This window comes from Lissotriton vulgaris, chromosome 7, assembly GCF_964263255.1.
Source record: "Lissotriton vulgaris chromosome 7, aLisVul1.2, whole genome shotgun sequence".
Lineage (NCBI taxonomy): Eukaryota > Metazoa > Chordata > Amphibia > Caudata > Salamandridae > Lissotriton > Lissotriton vulgaris.
In genome coordinates this window covers 1,101,616,591-1,101,634,637 of record NC_141695.1, presented here as the reverse complement: position 1 = coordinate 1,101,634,637, position 18,047 = coordinate 1,101,616,591, and the positions used below count along the sequence as shown (strand labels likewise).

Genomic DNA, 18,047 nt, shown 5'->3' with positions numbered 1-18,047 from the left:
CTCCACTCTACTGTACCATACAACACGCCACGTATTACTTATATTAATTTATGACAGTTTACTCAACAATTTGGTATGCCTCTCCACACCCCTCCACTGTACAACATGTCACTCACTCTATAACATTTTGCTCAACTGCACGCTACACCATTTTACTCCTTACATTTATAATTTACTCAACTCCTTAAAATTATTTTAACTCTCACACCTCCATATACAGTGTATTGAACTTGGTAGCCACACTACATTAACTATAACTCACCACTCTACCGTACACTGTGATCTCACAAATAATGTTATTTGCGATGCCATGAGTGGTGTTGCAAATGCTAGCATTTTAGATGGTATAATTGGTGTAATATGGAAAGTTATAAGCAGGGCATCAAAAAGGCTTGAGTTATTGTTAATGTAGTGTGGCCACTAAGTTCAATACACTGTGTATTGAGGTGCATGAGTTAGCATACTATTTAAATGTAAGGCGTAAGTTAAAATAACAATCTGTAAAGATTGTGTAGTTTAAGTTTTTTTCTGTATAAAGAATATATAAAGTTTACCTAACTATAACAAAGGATTAACCTTTAAAAAAAAATATTTTTTTTTTGAATAAAATCCCTATCTCTGGTCACCCTAACTATAAGCACTCTTTACAGAGTGTGGTAGCTACTCTGTAGTTATAGTTAGGGTGACCAGCAATAGGGATTTTTCCGATTTTTGTCCCTGAAGAATTTTGCACCCATTTGGCGAATGCCAGAGAAACTTTGCAGACCTGCTGCCCCTATTTCATTGTCAGAGTACTGAAAGTTCTGCAGCGTTTGATTAAGGCGGTACAAAGAAAAAAGAGGGTCCGAAAACAGGCGCAATATACAATGGATTTTTCATAGACTTTTGTATTTCACATAGTGCAAAAACCATCAGTCAGCGTTTTATGAAAATCAGCAGGATTATATATTATGCTGCACAGATAATTCAGTGAGGTGTGCCAGGTAAGTATGATAAGTATTTGTTTACACTATAAGGGTGTTAAACTTGGGTATATCGGTGGCTGCAGTAATACCGCTGTACTACCAAGGTATATAGCAATGACAAGTCATTGGCTGATTGGCCAATGGCTGTCTTTACAAGAGCTAAAGTCAGCCATGTTGTTATGCCTTACAGTGTAGGTAACTCTTACATTTGGTGTTTTCCCCATACCTATTACCACTTTAGCAAAGTGGTAATAGGTAGGGAAAAATATTTTGTATTTTACATATCTTTTTTTTTTTAAACATACAGAGTACAGGGGTACAAAAAAAGAAAAAAAATTAAATTGTAAATACACTATAAGACACTTTAATTGATAAATATAGTGTACTAAAGTGCATTTTCCAATTTTAACATATTTAAATATGCAGAAAAAAATGTACAGTATAGCACAAAGAATTGCAAAAAATGACCACACTACTTAAAAAAATACAGCTCCTATAGAGTGCTAGAAATAAAAAGAAAATGTTATAAACAAAAATGGTAACTGTACAAATTACTTTTTAGTGGTACTGTGGTAGTACCACACTACTCCATATTTTTTAAAACAAATATGTAGAAACTTATAAATATTTTGCACTACCAATTACTACTTTACTAAAGTGTGAAAAGGTAGGGCAAAAATACCTAACCTAATACCTACATTGAAAGGTGTAACGCACAACACGTCCAAAGTTCAAAGTGTACCTAAAATCAACATGCCTGCCTTTAACTTTTGTAAAGGCAGTCATTAGTCAGTCATCTACGTACTGTGATAGCACAGTGAAATACACCTAAATTCCGCTAAAATAAAGCACAAACAGCTCTCACAACGTTTAAATAAATGACAGCTTACTATGCAGTTACACACCATTATATGTAAACCTGCCAAGTTTTAACACAGTCTGAATGATGGCTTCCCTGATACGCAAATTATAAAAGTGAATGTAAAAACATTTGATTTAAGCACATTTTGGGACCCTCCCAACAATTGCATGTTAGAAAATATCTTTTGTAGATTTAACATTGCAAACACAACAAGATGATGGACGGAGTGCTGAAACTTTTCCAACACTCACCCCCCACCGTCAAGGGAACTAAGTTAAATCCATTGTTCTTTTGCTCACCATGCCTCCCCAGTTTGGACCAAGCCATATGCAGATCAGCCTTGAACATGGTCCCCACGGAAACCGTCCAGCTCGAACTGCCGGGCCAGGTCCTCTTGGGGATGGAAAACAAGCATCCTGGGACCGGTTTCGGGGTATCAAACCTCATCAGCCAGGCTAGCTTGAATTCAGTGCAAAAACAAAAGTTGATGGACAGAATGCAGATCAGAGATCTGGGCCTAAATCCATCGTTTTTTTGCTCACCACACCACCCCAGTTTAGACATGGCCATATGCAAATCAGCCTTAACCCTGTGCCTCATGGGAACAGTCCAGCCTGAACTGCCAAGCCATGTCTTCCCTGGACCGGAATCAAGCATCCTAGGACCGGTTTCTGGCTATCAACCGTCATTAGCCATGATCACTTGACTCCAGTGGCGTGGAGAGCCCGGGACTCACGTCTGAGCATACCCGTCCCAAATCTTGACTGATTTGCATATGGCCATCTCTGAACTGAGGTGGTGGATTGAGCTAAAGAATGATGATGGATTAAACCCAGATCAGTTGACTGGGGGTGAGTTTTTGATTTGCTCAAGCGCTCCTTCCATCATCCCATTTGGTATCGCTTTGTTTGCCCTAAGTTGGCAGGGTATGCCCAGACGTGGGTCCCTTGCTCACTCTGCCACTGGATTCAAGATAGCCTGGCTGATGAGGGTTATGAACCCGAAACCAGTCCCAGGATGCTTGTTCTCGGTCCAGGGAAGACATGGCTTGGTAGTTTGGGCTGGACTGTTCCCATGAAGCACAGGGTAAGACTGATTCGCATATGGCCATGTCTGAACTGGGGTGGTGGAGTGAGCTAAAGAATGATGATGGATTAAACCCAGATCAGTTGACTGGGGGTGAGTGTTTGATTTGCTCAAGCGCTCCGTCCATCATCCCCTTTGATATCGCCTAGCTTGAATTCAGTGGCACAGCAAGCAAGGGAACCATGCCTTGGCTTACTCTTGGCCACAGGGCGAACATAGCAAACACAACAAGATATATACAGAGTGCTGAAACTTTTTAAACACCCACCCACAGTCAAGGGATCGGAGTTAAATCCATTGTTCTTTTTCTCACACGCCACCCCAGTTTGGACCCAGCCATATGCAAATCAGTCTTGACCATGCTCTCCATGGGAACAGTCCAACCCAAACTGCCAGCAGGTCTTACCTGGACTGGAAAAAAGTATAATGGGACCAGTTTAGGGGTATCACCCATTATCAGCCAGGCTAGCTTGAATTCAGTGGCACAGCGAGCAAAGGACCCACATACCCTTGGCCTCTTAGGGTGCACATAACAAACACAACAAGATGATGGACTTCCCATGGGAGCAGGGTCAAGACTGATTTGCATATGACTGGGTCCAAACTGTAGTGGCATAGTGAGCAAAACCGAGATCACTTGACTGGGGGTAAGTGTATGAAAAATTTCAGCACTCCGTCCTTCATCTTGTTGTGTTTGCGGAGATTTAAAATTTACATCTTTTCTCAAATTTTAATGATGCATGTTCTTTTATTTATACACTCCACTTTACCCCACTTAACTATACAACGGTTCACTTATGGCACTCCAATGTACTCTATTTAGAGTATTCTACTCCAGTCTATATAACTACAGTCTATGCCACTGCATTCTACGCTAATCCACTGTATGTTACTCTATTCTACTCGACCCACTGTACTCCTTAACATTTACACCACTATACTGTACAGTATTACACTGTTCCCCACTGTATTCTAATCCACTTTTGTGTATGACAGTTTATTGGAGGCTCCTAAACAGTGCTGCTCACAACGGTATGCCATTTCACTGTACACAACTCCACTTTACGATATTCCACTGTGCCCTGCTTGATGGTACACGACTGGAGTGTATGTTATTCCACTCTATTGCACTTCATTGTACTAAAATGCAGTATTCACCACTGGACTGTATCACAATTTAACTGTATACGTTTTCACTGTCCAAGGCTATATTCTGTGCCAATCCACTTAACCACACTTCACTGTACGTCACTAGACTCGACACATAAATAATTAACCCTGTTGAGTTGTACAAAACTTTACTATATGGTACTCCAGTGTACATCTAAACACTTAACGCCACTAAAGTCAACATTATTGCCCTGCACACTACTGAATTCTATGCTATTCGACTGTATCGCACTAAAGTTTATGCTATTCCACTAAAACGCTACACCAACATTAGAAGTTCTAAAGTTATAGTTATGGCTTACATTTTTTACTTCTGCGACACTCATTCAATTATTTACATCTTATTTGTGCCAAACACACCTTAAACTAAATAACCATAACAAATTCAAAAGTAATATTTATCTGGTGCATTTATCATCGACTCACCACTTTCACATTACTATAAGTCCTACTTAAAACTCACATTCATACTTACACACCACCTTTAAATTAGTATCACTTGTGCACCTCTGTACACAGTCTTGTCACCTCTCTCACCACACTACATTAACTATAACTCACCACTGTAACATGCACAGTGTTCTGGCAAATAATATAATTTCAGATGTCATAAGTCTTTTACTTAATACAATGATTTGAAAAGTCAGTGGCAGTCTCGCTGTCTAGGGACATAGATCTGGGTTATGCTAGACACAGGTGATCAAGGCTATTATGCGCAGCAACACTGAGGAATGAGACCTACAATTAACAACAGGGAATCCGCGAAGCTGGATTTGTGGCCAGGAGCGTACATAGGGTCTGGTGGTTGGTGCAAGCCGGCAGTGAACAGATAAGAGATATTATTTGCCTTCTACCTAGTTTGGAAAATTGGGATGTGTGATCGTTGAACATTTTTGTCAAAATGTATTGCCATATGAATGAAGCTGTGTCCTTTGTCTATTGCACACCATTTAATAAAGATTTAACAAAAAATGTATTAATGCAATGAGTACACATGCTATAACTTTTGTAATATCCAAGGTTACAGCTAGTGCATGGAGAAAGGGCAAGTTATAGTTTGTTCTAGTGTGTCCTCACTAACTTTCCTGGAGTTTGTGTTTGTTGACCCTCTTAATATCATCTGCACCACCCAGTCACCACAGACCACTCACCAGCCAATTCCATTTTCCATTCTTACCACGTTTGACGCTCTAGATGATGTTGTCTTCTCTCTTTCACAGATTTGTCTCCAGGGACAATCCTTTCTCCCACACTCAGCAGACATTGCCAGCTCTGACGCACATGCAGGGGGGCCTAGTGGGTCTCCTTGGGCATCGGCACCCTTATAGTTTGGACTCCTCGCTCTCTCCAAAGCTGCTCATCACTGGGTGGCACCCCAACTAGCATGCAGTCAGGTTGTCACCCCCTGCTTCTTAGCCATCACTACCCCTCCTCAGTAAGGCCTATGTCTCCACCAACAGGGTAAGCCTCTCTTAGCCACATTGTTTAGGGCTACCCACCCGCAGCTATGTTTCCATGGCCGCTTAAGCGGTGGAGCTCCGGTCCCTGTCGGTCTGTAGAAGTGGTACAGCTAGTGGATGTTGCAAAGTATCGAAACTTGCAGCGGATATTCGGGAGATTTATCCCAGTGAGCACAGTGCTGATATTTTTGGTTCCATCTTGCCTGACATCCTCTATATTTTGTATAGCTATTTATCATTTTATATTTATTTCTGTTTTACAATTATTATTTTTTGAGAGTTTTTTGTCATTAATTGCTACGTTTTTAACTGTAATTGTAATTGTTATTTAAAAATAATTAAGATATTGTGTTTAATATATTTTATTGGCAACAGTTTTAAAATATTTTTTATTTTGATGAATTTATTTAGCTGTATTTTCTGTAATTTCTATTATTTCGGATTGTGAATATCACATTTAGATTTCTCAAAAGTCCTGCCCTTTTTCTATTGCTTCCCCTACTGTGCTTATGGTGGAGAGGGAATAGTAAAGTGACCCCTCCAATGTCTAACACTTCCCCTAATATTGATCAGATTGGAATAGAAGTAGTAGTAGAGTAACTTTACCAAGGTCCAAAACTTCCCTACGATTGTTCAGTTTGGAGTGGTATTGGTGAATCTCACGCCTCAGAAATTCAACACTTTCCCCACTGTTGATTACGTTGGAGGTGAAATAGTCAATTTTACCCCTCTAAAGTCCAACACTTTCCCAGATGCTGTTCAGTTTGGAGTGGGAATAATATATCGGACCCTTCCAAACAACAATACTCTCCCTTTAGCATTTTGACTCTAACATTTTCATTAGTTTCAGTGCGGTATTAGGCTGTTTTAGGTATTCTCCCAAAATAAAAATGATATTTTGTGTGAACTCAAGAGAGCCACGTACCTGAAATGTAATTCAAAAATTGAAGGTTCTTGTGCTGAAGTAAAATTAATTGGCATTTAGCTTTCAATTTATTTTTATCTTGAACGCTTTTGTCATATCTTGATAATGTTTAATGTTTTAGCATGTCTAATATATTTTGTATCACACCTAAGAGCTGCATCATGTTCAAGAGCATACTAATATAATAGTGTTTCATGAGTACAAATTGCTATTTTGGTAATAGTAGGTTTAGTAAGGGAGACTGATGGGGAAGCTGTGTTCGTCCTGGAACCTGCAAGGGAAGGGCATATCGGCAGGTTTGGTTGTTGCTAGTATATTGCTCGTGGGTGGGGTTGGTGTTGGAGGGGGATTGTTGTTGGGGGAAGTTGTAGGCATCGCATGTATGACACAGTGGGCATGGGACTGGAGGTACACTGAGAGTGCAGTACGGGGGAGGCGGGACACGTAGTTGACAATGTGAGGGGGTTCGGTACTTGCACAAAACGATACACAGTACTGTCTTGGCTTCGTAGGCATAGGGTTTCGATTGCATGCCTGCAGGAGACTCATCTTACTGAGGAGGGGGCGCATAAGCTGGGTAAGAAATGGCGGGCCAGTTGTTCCATTCTTCTTATTCCTCATATGCTAGAGGGGTGTTGATTTGGGTAGCGCCTGGGGTCCCGTTTGCACTCCAGTATGTGGAGGCAGATATTCAGGGTAGGTATTTGCTCCTCAGGGCCAAGTTAGATGGTAGGGATATTACCCTTCTGAATATGTATGCACCGAATGTGGATGATCCAGGTTTTTTCCTGGCACCGCAGGACATCCTGGTTGACGACCTGGAGGCGCCACTTTTCTGGTTGGGAAACTTTGTGTTCTGGACCAGGTCCTAGATAGATCTCCGCCAAGGGAGGGTACAAAACCCGAATGACGGGACAGCTTCACGAGGTTATAGAGAATATAGGGGCTGCCGATACCTGGTGACAGGCCAATCCGACGCTGCAGGTGTATACCTGCTTTTCTCCACTCATAATACACACAGTCGCCTTGATAGGGTACTGGTTGCTAACACAGAGAGCAGCATGACTATGGAAGTGACACATCAGGCGCGCCACCTGTCCGACCACTCCTCAGTGGTTTGTCTGGTGAGATGGGGAGCTCCGGTTTCCTGTCCACGTACTTGGAGATTCCCCGTAGAGTTCTCCGTGACTACGTAGGCAGAGCACATGTTGAGAAGGCCCTAAGAGACTATGTAGACCTTAATTGGGAGGTGGGGACCTGTCGCTGGCCACTAAATGGGAGGCCCTGAAGGCCGTAGTGAGGGGAGCCTGTATGGGATTGACGAATGGAGTCCACAAACAGCTTATCAGGGACTTGCAGATGGCAGAGGAGGGGCTATTGCGTGTCCAGACTGCCGGGTCTCCTGACGACCTAGAGCGAATGGACGAAGGGGTAGCCCAAGGGAAGGTCCATGACATATTGGATTGTCTGGATAAGTACACCCTCGGCCAATATAGGCAGAGGCTTCATAGAGAAAGAGACAAATCAGGGCGACTGCTGGCCTGGATCCTCCGTAAGGAGCAAATCCCTGAACGTATAGTGGCTCTACAAGACACCCATGGCACGGTGGTCCACTCGGAATGGGAGATTCTTGAGACCCTTAGGTCCCACCTGCAGCAGGTATATACTGCAGACCCGGCCATCTCCGAGGCCTCTTATTCCCCTTATTTGCAAGGGCTGACCCTCCCTTCTATCTCCGCAACAGATCAGAAGGACTTGGATGCGGCACTATCAGCAGACGAGGTGCAGGCGGCCCTCGCCGCCTACATCGCGCAAAGTCGCCGGGTAGTGACGGATACCCGCCGGAGTTTTACCAGGAATTCGGAAACGCGATGGTGCGTCTTTTGGTGCAGGTCTACGCTGAAGTCTTTGGGACCGTATCTCTCCCGCGGAGCATGTACAGTGGAGAAATTTGTATGATCCTTAAACTGGCGGGGGATAAGCTCGACCCTTCCGCATATCGCCCTATCACCATGATCAATACTGACGTTAAAATCTTGACTAAGTTATTGGCCATCCGGTTGGCCCCGCATATGGCGCAGTTGGTCCACTCGGACCAATGCGGCTTTATTCCAGGGCGTAACACCTCCATGAACCTGAGGCGCTTGAACCATATCTTCATGAGGTTCAGGGGTTGGATGATCAGATGGTGCTCGTATCAGTTGACCTGGCCAAGGCGTTCGACACCATGGACTGGGCTTACCTACAGGAGGTTCTCCGAGTGATGGGCCTGGGCCCAAACTTTTGCCGTTGGGTCCGTATTTTAAACAACTCCCCCAGAGCTTGGGTGAGATTAGGGACTGCGCGTTCGGAGGAGTGGCAGTTGGGGTGGGGTACACGACAGGGGTGTCCCCTTTCACCACTTCTCTTTGCTCTAGCAATAGAGCCTTTGGCCGTCCGGATCCATCTGGAGATGTCGCAATGGGGCATACAAGTGGGAGATACGTATAACATAGTCTCCTTGTATGCAGATCATGCCTTGTTTTATCTGAGGGCCCCGAGGGAGGCGCTTCCTGTGTTGCTCCATCAGTTGGATCGGTTTGGAGACGCGTCGGGACTGCGGCTCAACAGACGTAAGTCTTTGATTTATCCGTTGTCGGGATTCGGCTCAGTGCCCTGGGACGATTTGCCGGAGCTCGGGCTCCGTTGGGAGACGGATACTTTTTGTTACTTTGGGATTCAGGTGGCGCCTACGGAGGCGAGATCCCTGGCCTGTAATATTGATAAGGTGCTCCAGTCCCTGCTGCGCTCCGTGTCCTTTTGGAACACCCTCCCGCTGTCCCTAATGGGCCGACTTGCTGTCGCTAAGATGGTGATTTTGCCTAGGACTCTTTATATATTGCAAAATACGTTGTGTCCCCTCCCTCCTAGGGTCTTTCGCACACTGAATACGCTCCTTACGTCCCTACTCTGGGCGAACCGACGTAGTCGGGTTGCCCTTCACACAGTGGTGAGATCCTATGATGTGGGTGGCCTGGAGGCCCCACGCTTTGACCTGTACTATTATGCTGCACAGCTGTTGCCGGCCGCCAGATGGTTTGCAGAAACGGATGTCTGGGAGACGCAGCTGTTGGCGGGTAGAGCGACGGTGCAGGAGCTTTAAGTGGCATTGAAGCGGGGAAGGGAGGCAAGCAAGACTCTGCCCTGCATCGTGAGGCATAAGGCAAACGTCTGGCACCGCTTCGTTGAGAGGGTGCTCCGGGCAGAGCCCTTCCACAGGGATCTGTCGCTTTGGATCCTGGCGCCCATGGTGTCGTTGGAGGAGCAGATGTCCTATCGGGCCTGGCGGGAGGGAGGCTGTGAGACCCTGGCAGATCTGTACCCAACCAAAACCTTTTTGACATATGAACAGGCGGAGGAGGCTTTCGCCCTGGGCAGAGGACAGTTCCTGCATTACCAGGGATTTCGAGATGTGGTGCGGTCGCTATGGATACAGTATCTAGAGATTCCCCCAATGACTCACACCCTGGACATTATACTGACTTGTGGCAGAAGACGTCGACTTATTTCCCTGCTGTATGCGGCCATGCGTAGGGACTCTGTCCCGCCGGTCCCCCCGGAATGGGCGGCCTGGGAGGTGGATTTGGGCGCTCCGATGGAGCATAATCAACGCAAGCGAATAGGGGCCCTTACAAAGAAGGTTTCTTGTAATGCTCGCTTTAAGCTAATACATTTCAATTTCCTGCACCTTACCTATCTCACTCCCATCTTACTGCAGCATTACTCCCCGGGTAGGAGGGATGATTTCCCCAGATGTGGCGCGGGGGAGCGGGGTTCCTGCACTTGGCCTGGGGATGCCCAATGGTCCAGAGTTTTTGGGGGAGGGTGGTGGAGCATATTATTGCCACAACGGGGATTCGCATTACACTGACACCTTTACACTGCTTGTTGGCGTTGGTACCTAGGCCAAAGAAATGGAAATTGTCTTATAAATTGATGCAATTGATGCTGGTGCTGACCAGGCGTAGGGTGGCTATCCCTTGGATGGGTCAGAGGGCCCCAGAGATTCCCAAGTGGCTAGGTGATGTGCGGGAGTGGTCCCTAGCGGAGGAGGCACATATGCAGAGCTGTAGGAGGGACGAGAAGCTGCAGGAGGACCTGTTGGCCTGGCGTGTAATGTGTGCCATGATAGGGGTCCTGGACCACGCCTTCCATAGTAAGGCAGAGGGGACGAGAGGAGAGTTATTCTCACCGATGGGTTCGGTCACAGAGGAAGATAATGGGGACGCCCCGGGAGTCACGGTGGAGGTGGAGTGAGGTGTAGGAACTGGCCCAGTGCTCGCAGGACGCTAACTGTTGTCTGATAATTTGCAATGTGTCTTGGGTAACTATGTATCTCAGTGTGACCTCGGGTCAACCAACCGTGCCTTAATGAGTCTGTCAATGTGCATATGCGATGTTCTGATGCCAATGGGGGAATGTTATTGCCTGTTTATTTTCCACAAAATGACAAAAATAAAGTAAAAAAAAAAAAAAAGTGACTCGCACTCTTGTGGAGGTGGGGTGGAGGGGTCGTGCCTTCTGCAAGTTCTGGAAATGAAACCGGACCCAAAACAGATGACCCCTGTGCGCCGCTGCTGGCTCCCGAGAGCAAAACGCTCTAGGAGTAAACATTTCCCAAGAAGTTTGGACAGCCACACGCCTTTGGCCAATTGCGTGCTGAAGCCAGACGCAAAGGCCAATAGCGTGTTAGCACCACATGCACGAGCTTCTACAAAGCCTGAAGTGATTCCAAGAGGCCGAGTCTAGACAAGCGCATGCGCGCTGCTTCTAGGCTCGACCTAAAAATGTCAGGCATGATTCAGTACATTTCTGGAAAGCTACTGCTGCATTAGGATAATATTTCATCACTAGGGAATTCCTTAAAGCCGTTGTCAGAAATATTACAGAAAAACATCTTAATGATTTTCTTGTGTGCTCTCTTATTTATCAAAGAAGACTGTACTTCTGTCAAATTAAATGGAAACAATCCTTGGATGTTTAACAATTCTATTTTATAAATACGAGAACTAGGCTTAAAACCATTTAATAATTAAGCTTTTATTTCTTTTCAGATTTAGATGTACAGAACATTCCTGCTGCGATGAAAATGAGAGGAAAGACAACATCCTGAAAGCCACGCCCTTTTGATGATGTTTTCCATGTGCAGCCCCATGCAGTAGCCTCTTCAATTGTGGTTATACCACAATGTGCAACCTTACTGCTAGTGGACTTTTCCAATTATTGCTGCAAGTTGTTTCAAAGACGATTTTATGATTTTTAAAAATATTTTTTCCAGAGGAAAATAACAGGACTTTGTGATTTTCAACTTAATTAAATACTTAACAGCTGAAGTCTTCCTTTAAGTGTGTAGTGATATTGATGGATTCAGTCCATTTCTTGCAAAAGACATTGACCATATGTAGAGTTATTTTGCCAGATTAGCCTAAACAAGCGAATTACTGTGGCTCATTGTATACATCTGTGATGTATGAAATACATGGTCCTCCCTGTTGTGTTCACAAATGCGTTATAGAAAAGCTTGGTTCAAGAACTAGAGCTCAGCAAATCAAATTGTTTTCTTTCTATTATGTTATTGAAAGTATAACAGTTGAAAACCTTGGATATTTTGGGATTTTTTTGTAAGAGACATACTTTTGGAGAACGTCAGTGAAGTGCAATAAAGTTCTACTATTCTTTCTTGAACTAAACCAGACCACTACAAATCACTGTCTCAACTTCCATCAAATGCCAACAGCAAACATGTTGGTCTCCTGGCTTTTTCGACAAAGGTTTCTCCTCCCTGGAACGTCCTGTGCTGAAAATTGAAGTAGGGCTGTTCAAGACTTTTTCTTTCACTTTGAAGAGCTCTATGTAAGCACAGAAATCAGTTAGAGCTAGCCAGGAGAAGCAGTTGTAGACCATGGATTGGCCTAGGATTGCTCCCTTTCTGTAGTTTCCACTGTCGGCCCTTAAACTAGCCAATTGGCAAAGCATGGAAATCTTTTAGGGACGAAGAGCAGAGAAATGGATTGGTCAAACATAAAAGGTGATACCTGCCGATTCCTAAACCCCTAGCTTTTTCGTGAATTAACATCAATGTATATAACAAAGGGGGAATTGTAAGAACTCCTTTCAGTTCGGCCACCAAGTGTTTGGTACATTCAACAATACCTTCATCTACCAAATGTTTTGAACTTTGCCCCATCACAAACTCTTGTCCATGAATTAGAACATTTGCCACTTTCAGCTTCATTTTCAGAACACTTGCAGAACATTTCGTAAAGTTGTAAATTCTGATGTGTAAAAAAAAACAACAATGGCTGATCCCTAACTATGCACCTCCAGAGTCTAATACTTATTGGGTGTTAAATTACATTATCCTTCAAACTATGTAAAATATAGCTCATATAATGTGCTTTTTTATACATATTTTGTTAAAGTACATTGGTTATTTACAACAATTTACAAATTGCTGGTTTGTAGAATGTAGAGTGAGGAAAAATATGTTGACTAATTTTTGTTAAGTTCACTTTTCTTCTTTTCAAAATAAGTATTTGTTCCAAATATATACCTCACTTATCACCTGAATTCTGGAGTAACATTCTTCACAACTTACATGTGGTTTGTTTCGGTGCAAACAAGGTGCTCAGAGAAGTTAAGAAAATGAATACCGTAATCTTTTGCCGAGGGTGTTAAACAGGCCCTTGCTGAGCAGTGGGACCTCGAACCTTCAGGGAAGTCTAATCCTTCTCAGTGCCCCCATTAAGCCTAAGGTCAATAAATGAATATCTGAGCATATTGGAGACCCATGGGCCCTTAATTACATTCTGCCGGGGAGGGACTTCATTTTGTGTTACATCATTGTGCTTTATGCGAGTATTCAAAATATTAGTACATGGTTGGATTGCTCCAAATTTGAATCCTATATGTCTTGTCCGTACTCGAATACTCAAGTGGCACACATATTTGCTCTATTATAAATAAATTACATCTTCATGTGCTAAATATATACTTGTTTTGATTACATGGAGCAGCTGTGTAACTCAGTAAATGGACCTCGATTTTCTAATGCTATGTGCGAGATTTGCATCACTTTTGTGTCGCAATCCTGGCAAAAAGATCAGAATTTGCATTGGCTAGTATGTCAAAATAACACAAACTTGTGCTGTGCACTGCTTTGCATTACTTTGTCAAGGATGTGTTTAATGGGTGGTGCATGGGCTTTCCCATGCAACCATCCATAGGTTTTGATGCAAATCTCCGTCTATACATACTGGTAGACAGGGATTTGCACTACAATCTTATGCCTCCTCGACGCAGGTGCAACGAGGAGAAATGTTTTAATTTCTACTTGTTTTTTCAACTTCAAATGTGTGCTGCACTGTGCAGCATAAATACAAAGTGTGAAAAGTCTTTTTTTTTTTTTTTTTAACATCATTTTTATTGCATCACCAATAGTAATGTACAGACATAAACAATCAGCAACAAAGTGTGAAAAGTCTTAACACAGTTTTTGTGCTGGAATGGTTCTCTTCCAGTTTATAACCTATGCTTCAGACAAGGCATTCACCATTTCGGTATGGTGCAAGGGTATATGTGTTGGCACGTGGCTGCCAAAAGTGCGCCAGCTGGTGCAGCGTTGCCTTGCATTAAAGAATAGTAAATCTAGGCCTTGGATTTATAAATCATGCATGATGTGACCAAGCATATGTAACAACTTTTCTAGCTGTAATTCTGATTTACGGCTGAGGCTTATTGTGAATGTACCGTTTGATTTCTCTTCTTCCATCCATTCCTACATCAGAACAGTGTGTAGGAATGTGTTCCCCAATACACTAAAGTAAGCAAAATGATTTTCAGGTCTTTTGGTATCAAGAAAAGCCCAACATTCTTGGTTCATGCACCAACCTGGAATTGTTCCCAGTCCCACCGTGTACCACACTATCCTCATTAACAGACTTTTAACTAAGGGCATTTGTAATCCGTCCCTTAAATAGTTAGGGTCTTTTCTCTCCTGCAGTACACTCTCGGGCTCTCCCCCGCCTATTAAATCATTTTTCTCTCTTCTGACCTGTAGGATTTTTCAGGGCTTCTCCCTGAGATCACCTTGTTCAATGTCAATATTTCTCCTCTGGCCCAATTTACATAGTCCTTCGGATTAGAGATCTTCTTCTATGCCGACAACACTCAGATCAATATCTCTGTTTCTATCAATCTTGAACTCTCTCAATCCTGCTTTCACTTGTATGTGAGAGCAGTCACAGACTGGATGTATAATCCATTGTCTCAAACTGAACTGTGACAAGACATAGGTTATTGTGTTTGGTCTTCAACTACCGGTCTGACTTCTGCTTGGTTACCGGCAAATCTGGTTCCCCTGCTTACTTTTGAGTCTGCAAAGAATATGGACATTACCCTTCACAACAATTTTCTTTCACTAAACAGATCAATTAAGTATGTATGGTATCCTTCACTCTCAAGAATTCTTAGAAAGATAGTGCTCTCACTCTCGTTGTCTGCCTACAAACTGTTGTCCACACTCTTATTGCTTAACGTCTGGATTGCAGTAATGCAATCCACCTTTGCCTCTCAGACAACTGTTTCCATTGTCTTCAGATTATTCAGAATTCAGCTGCCTGAAACATCCTTAATCTCCCAGTGTTTTACTGCATCTCCTCTCATTTGAATGATCTGCACTGTCTTCCTATTACAAAGGAAACTCAATTTAAGGATATCTCTATTGTGCATACAGATTTCCAGAATCTTGGACCCAGCTACCTCAGTAGGAAATTTTAGAATGTTTCTTTCGTTCTCCTTGCCAAACAAATTATGGCGCCTCGCATCAACGCATCTCATCTTGGTGGATGTTCATTCTCCTTCTTGACATGCAAAGCCTTTAACATTCTACTGTCTGACCTCAAAATGATCTTCTGTCTTTTAACATTCAGGACAAAGCTCAGAACTCATCTCTTTCGAAAATCGTCATTAGTCTGAAAGTTTTGCTGTCCTCTTCTTCTCAGCGCCAGGACAATCCTACTAGTAATTATTGTGATGTACAAATCTGTTAACATAACACAGGATAATATCCATAATCCTACTAGTAATTACTGTGATGCACAAATCTGTTAACATAACACAGAATAATATCCCTAAAAGTGTTATGGGAATCTGTTGAGTGAACAGAGTGCAAAGTGAACACAAAAGCAGTATAGCTGGACTACACTTAGACCCTGAAGGCAAGTACCCATTGTGTAATTGGATAATTTCACACTCTATGAAATCCAAAGCCACTGTGTTGAAAATGTATTGGGACAATAGTTATTGCCTGTTCCTGTTGTGCCCTCAAAAATAGGTCATAACATGGATTTTGGTACACACCTTAACAAACGGTCCTAGTATTTACTAGGGGTTTTTCTCATTGAAATATCTGCAGGTGTAACCTGACGAAATGTATCCAAACAATGCAAATTGTATTGCACAAGGTAATTATAGGATGCAATAAAATCTTTACAACTCATAATTCCAATGTGCAATTGCTATTTACTGCACATATCGGAATTTAACGGGGAACTCCTACTCCTTGCCATAGAAATCTTGGAATATTAAGTCTCTACATTCTGCAAATGTTCCTAAACATATTTCTGCAGTACACTGCTATAGAATGTGATAGATCTTAGTGCAATGTGTATTGAACAGGCAGTGTTAGGAAAGTAATGTTCTGGTCAAGATTGTCAAGGAGAGTGTGGATTATGCATTGATCAAGGTCAGCGGAGTTCTGCCAAGGATATGATAATAGTTTAGGCCGAGCTAAAATTTTATTTTGATTTAAAACTTCATTAGATTTTAAAGTAACACATAATCATCCTTCTAAAACATACCCTGGGGTAATTTTAGGATATATTTTACATCAACTCAATATAGTAAAGTGCAACTTCTCTCCCTTATTGTCAACCCAAACATACTTTTATTTTGAACATCATAAATGCGATCAAGGTACAAAAACTGTAAATTAATGATATACACCTACTTTTGGTACTTGTGGAGGTATAAAAGGAGATAAAGGTAGAGGTTTTCTTAAAGAAACAGGCAAAAAAGTTCAAAAGAAGTGTTGATCTTGAGTTCCAAGAAAGGTTTTATGGTCAGGTTTGCGCATGTGCTTTGCTAGGTAGAGTTACAGTGTTGAAGCGACCTTTAAATCAAGTTATTACTTACACACACATATATATATATATATATATATATATATATATATATATATATATATATATATATAATATTCATTTGCTTATATATATTCATTTGTATATTTTGATTGTGCCTGAAGATGCATATGAATTGCCTTAAAACGGGTACTTAATTTTCTGAAACATGCATTTTATTTGATATGCAATTTAAAAAATAATATGTCTGTTAACTGTAGGTTTCAGTATGTGCAAATTATGAAACTTAAAACGCACTTTTATTAAATGAAATGTTCTATTTATACTTATGTGTATATATTTTTAAATAACTACATGCATTTTCTATTTTATAACCATAAAGGACTGAATTAGCAAAACAAGAATCAACATTTTGCATTTTTGTATGTGTATTATTACTAATATATATAAATGGAACAAGATGCTCAAGGGATCACTGGGGTAGGAAAATTCCCTAAATTGGAGCGGATGCATTTCTAGGTGATTTCTAAATATGAATATGTATTGAACTCCAAAACGATAGTTAAGATTGTTATATATGGCTTATGCCAAATAAGAACTTGAGTATTCATTGATTGATGCTGCATAATCACATTTAATCATTCAACAGATAATGTCTCAATTAGAGATGGCTTACAAAAAAACAATAGGCCATGATGAAGTATTATTGTGCAAGGCTTGCTATGGTGCTTTCTTCTATTTTTAGGAACAATAATTATAATTAAAATTTCTATGCAACCAATTTGGGGAAGAAGGGTGTTATCAGTTAAGTCATTCTTGCAATAGCATATGTAATTCTTTGTTCTTTTAATGGTTTACTTTGTATGAATAATGTGTTCACATGGTTTTCTCTAGTCTACTGAATATTCATAGAATAATGAATTCTGAAAATTCTTAATGATATCTTGGCTCATCTACAATGATATGCTTCCCACTAATAAAATTAATATTTTAAAGCTATGTGTGATTTACCAAATGTTCATTGGGAGTGCAAAGTGTGTGCATTATGAAAAAAGGGAAGCATTATCTTTCTGAAGAAAGGAAGTACATGTTCCCTCCCTAGTTCTCCACATGCTCGTTTGTCTCCTTATGGTGTATTTGAGATAGTTTCATGACTTTAGAGAACTAAACTAAAGGTTGGATAGTAACAAATCTTCAGGCTTCATTCCAGAGAACATTAAAACTCTATTTTCACATGTTTAATATTAAAGCAATCCTGATTTTCACACATTTGGTAAAAAACCAGTAGGCGTACCCTGTGGGTATCACCCCGTGGGTATCTGTTGACAACATTTGTAGTTGGCAACAGTTACAAGTGGTTTCTAATGGGTCTTGTGGTAATGCATGAGTTTTTAGGAC

The 18,047-nt window shown here is 41.8% G+C and overlaps 1 protein-coding gene across 1 annotated transcript in view; it reads left to right on the top strand.

Annotated features, from left to right (window-relative positions):
• LOC147702976 (solute carrier family 22 member 4-like) overlaps positions 1-17,648 on the top strand; it is a 400,838-nt gene extending 383,190 nt beyond the window's left edge. Inside the window, exons 10-11 of the mRNA XM_086931556.1 lie at positions 11,562-13,892; positions 13,980-17,648. Coding sequence (XP_086787682.1) covers positions 11,562-11,637 — 76 coding nt within the window. The 3' untranslated portion in view covers positions 11,638-13,892; positions 13,980-17,648. The remainder of the gene's footprint in view (positions 1-11,561; positions 13,893-13,979) is intronic.
• Positions 17,649-18,047: the final 399 nt, after the last annotated feature.